At 59.2% G+C, this 2,045-nt stretch overlaps 1 protein-coding gene across 1 annotated transcript; it reads right to left on the bottom strand.

Annotated features, from left to right (window-relative positions):
- Positions 1-338: 338 nt before the first annotated feature.
- On the bottom strand, positions 339-1,658 carry LOC147986383 (splicing factor Cactin-like). The gene has a single exon (XM_087541986.1). It carries the CDS (start codon positions 1,656-1,658, stop codon positions 339-341), a length of 1,320 nt encoding a protein of 439 aa, XP_087398112.1.
- Positions 1,659-2,045: the final 387 nt, after the last annotated feature.

Genomic DNA, 2,045 nt, shown 5'->3' with positions numbered 1-2,045 from the left:
GCAACATGCATTTGCAAACCAAGCTTCGACAACTATAACTTGAACCGCAAAAACAAAGAGCTAGCAAACAAACCTCCATCCTATAGAACATATTGGCCATCAAACAGCAACAGAGAAGCAACATGGAAAGAAAAACTGAACTAAGCGACCGAGTAGATCTGAGTTACCTGACAGCGGTAGCCTCTGGCTGAATATTTTCCTACACAATAAACTAGCTTGTACTTGCAATTCAGAGCAGATTTAACAGACAAATCAACATCTATTTTTCAGTCAAATATACATATGTGGTCAATCTCTTCTGCTGGGGCATGAAGAATTCAGTAAACGGAAATCCACGCTCATCGCTTGTAAAAGAAGCGCTTGAAGTTGAAATTCAGGTGCAGGACGCCCCTCTCGAAGGTGCACCTGAATCCCGCCTTGCGCGAGTACTCCCACTCCTTGTTCACGATCCTGAACGCCACGTCCTCGTACGGCGGCCCGGTGTGGAACCTGATGATGCAGGTCTCCCCGCTCTCCCCGTCCTCGTGGATCGTGTACTCCGGCGGCTTCGTGCCGGCGAGGTCGGGGTAGTGCACCACGAACTTGTAGCCCTTGATGATCTTGGGCGGCGGCTGGTCACGGTCGTAGTGCACGCGGTTGTACTTGTTCCACTCGAACCCTGACCGCACCCGCGTGATGTACTTGGGCTTCCTCTGCTCTGGCCCCGGCGGTGTCTGCGGCAATGCGACCGGGCAGAGCGCCTCCGACCCCTCCTCGTCGGCGTCGGCATTGTCATCATCCACATCGTCCGTGATCTCGGGTTCGTCGTTCTTGTCGCCAGAACAGGGCGGTGCCTCGTCGTCGCATGCGGAGTAGTTCTGCTCCAGGTACTTCTTGGCCTTCTCCACTCGGATAAGCTCCGTCACGCCCTGCCAGTGCTCGACGACCATGGCCTCGCCGGCGGCCATCCGGGCGGCGACGGCCTCCTGCATCGCTTCGAGCCCTTCGACGCTCTTGCCTTCGACGACGCTCCTCACGTCGGCCAAGATCGCGGCGTGCAACAGCCTCTCGCCGTGCCCGGCCGTCCCGGCGGCCCTGGCAATCTCGGCGTCGCACATTATCTTGGCGGCCTCCCAGAAGGGCCCGTTCGCCCGGTCGATCTCGGCGTGCTGATTGATCACCCTGCCGAGTTGCCTGAGGTCCTCCAAGGGAGCGCCGCGGAACGCCGCGAGCGCGCGGGGCCGCGTCCCGTCGAGCGACTTCACGAGCACATCGATGGGCTTGGGGCGCCCGTAGCCGAACCGCGTCTCGGCCCGGAGCCTGCTCTGCTCGAGGAGGAAGGCGGCCTCCTTCGCCTCCTCCTCCGCCCTGGCCAGCGACGCGGGCGTGATCGGCGGCGGCGAGCTGCGCCGGGTCGCGGCCGATGAACTGACGGCGGCGGTCTCCTTGCGGCGGGCGAGGCAGCGGCTACGCTCGGTGCGGACCGAGACGATGTCTGGGAGGAGGCCGCGGGAGAGATCGCGGTCGAGCTTCTTGTGCCAGACGAAGGCCCCCAGGCCGCGCGCCGCGAGCTTGTGGGACACGGCGTCGGCGCGGCGGCGGACGGCCTTGGACAGCGAGCGCGACGGGCGCGTGATCTCCCGGGCGGGGGAGGGGGAGGCCGCGCGTGGCTTTGCCATTGGCGGCGCGAGATCAGAGCGCACCCGAGTCAAGGGCGTTGAAGGACCCGGTTCCAGAGAAAGACAAAGGCGGTCGAAACTGAGTAGGACGCGGGAGGTGTTTGCCTCGTCCGTTGTTTGGTCAAGAATTCGAACGAAAATAAAAAGGTTGGAACGGAACCGACTATAGGGAACCGACTCGGGAGCGTTAACTTTTTATAGGATTCTTATTATACGAACCGACTTTGTTTTTTTAGTTGCTGATGAAAATAGTTTTAGGACATCTTCAACGCTAACTCGCAAACCATTCGTCCAAGACCATGAGATCAGTCCATGGATACAGATGCCCGAGATCGACAGGAGATACGAGCGGAAATGGATAAAATGAATGAATTATTATACAAGAAA

Source organism: Triticum urartu, chromosome 2A (genome assembly GCF_056163025.1).
Source record: "Triticum urartu cultivar PI428250 chromosome 2A, HENAU_Tu73, whole genome shotgun sequence".
Lineage (NCBI taxonomy): Eukaryota > Viridiplantae > Streptophyta > Magnoliopsida > Poales > Poaceae > Triticum > Triticum urartu.
The sequence above is the reverse complement of the archived record's forward strand: the minus strand, read 5'-3'. Positions and strand labels throughout refer to the sequence as shown.

Excerpts from the sequence above, each read along its gene's own strand:
- LOC147986383 (XM_087541986.1), bottom strand. The coding sequence starts at position 1,658 with ATGGCAAAGCCACGCGCGGCCTCCCCCTCCCCCGCCCGGGAGATCACG.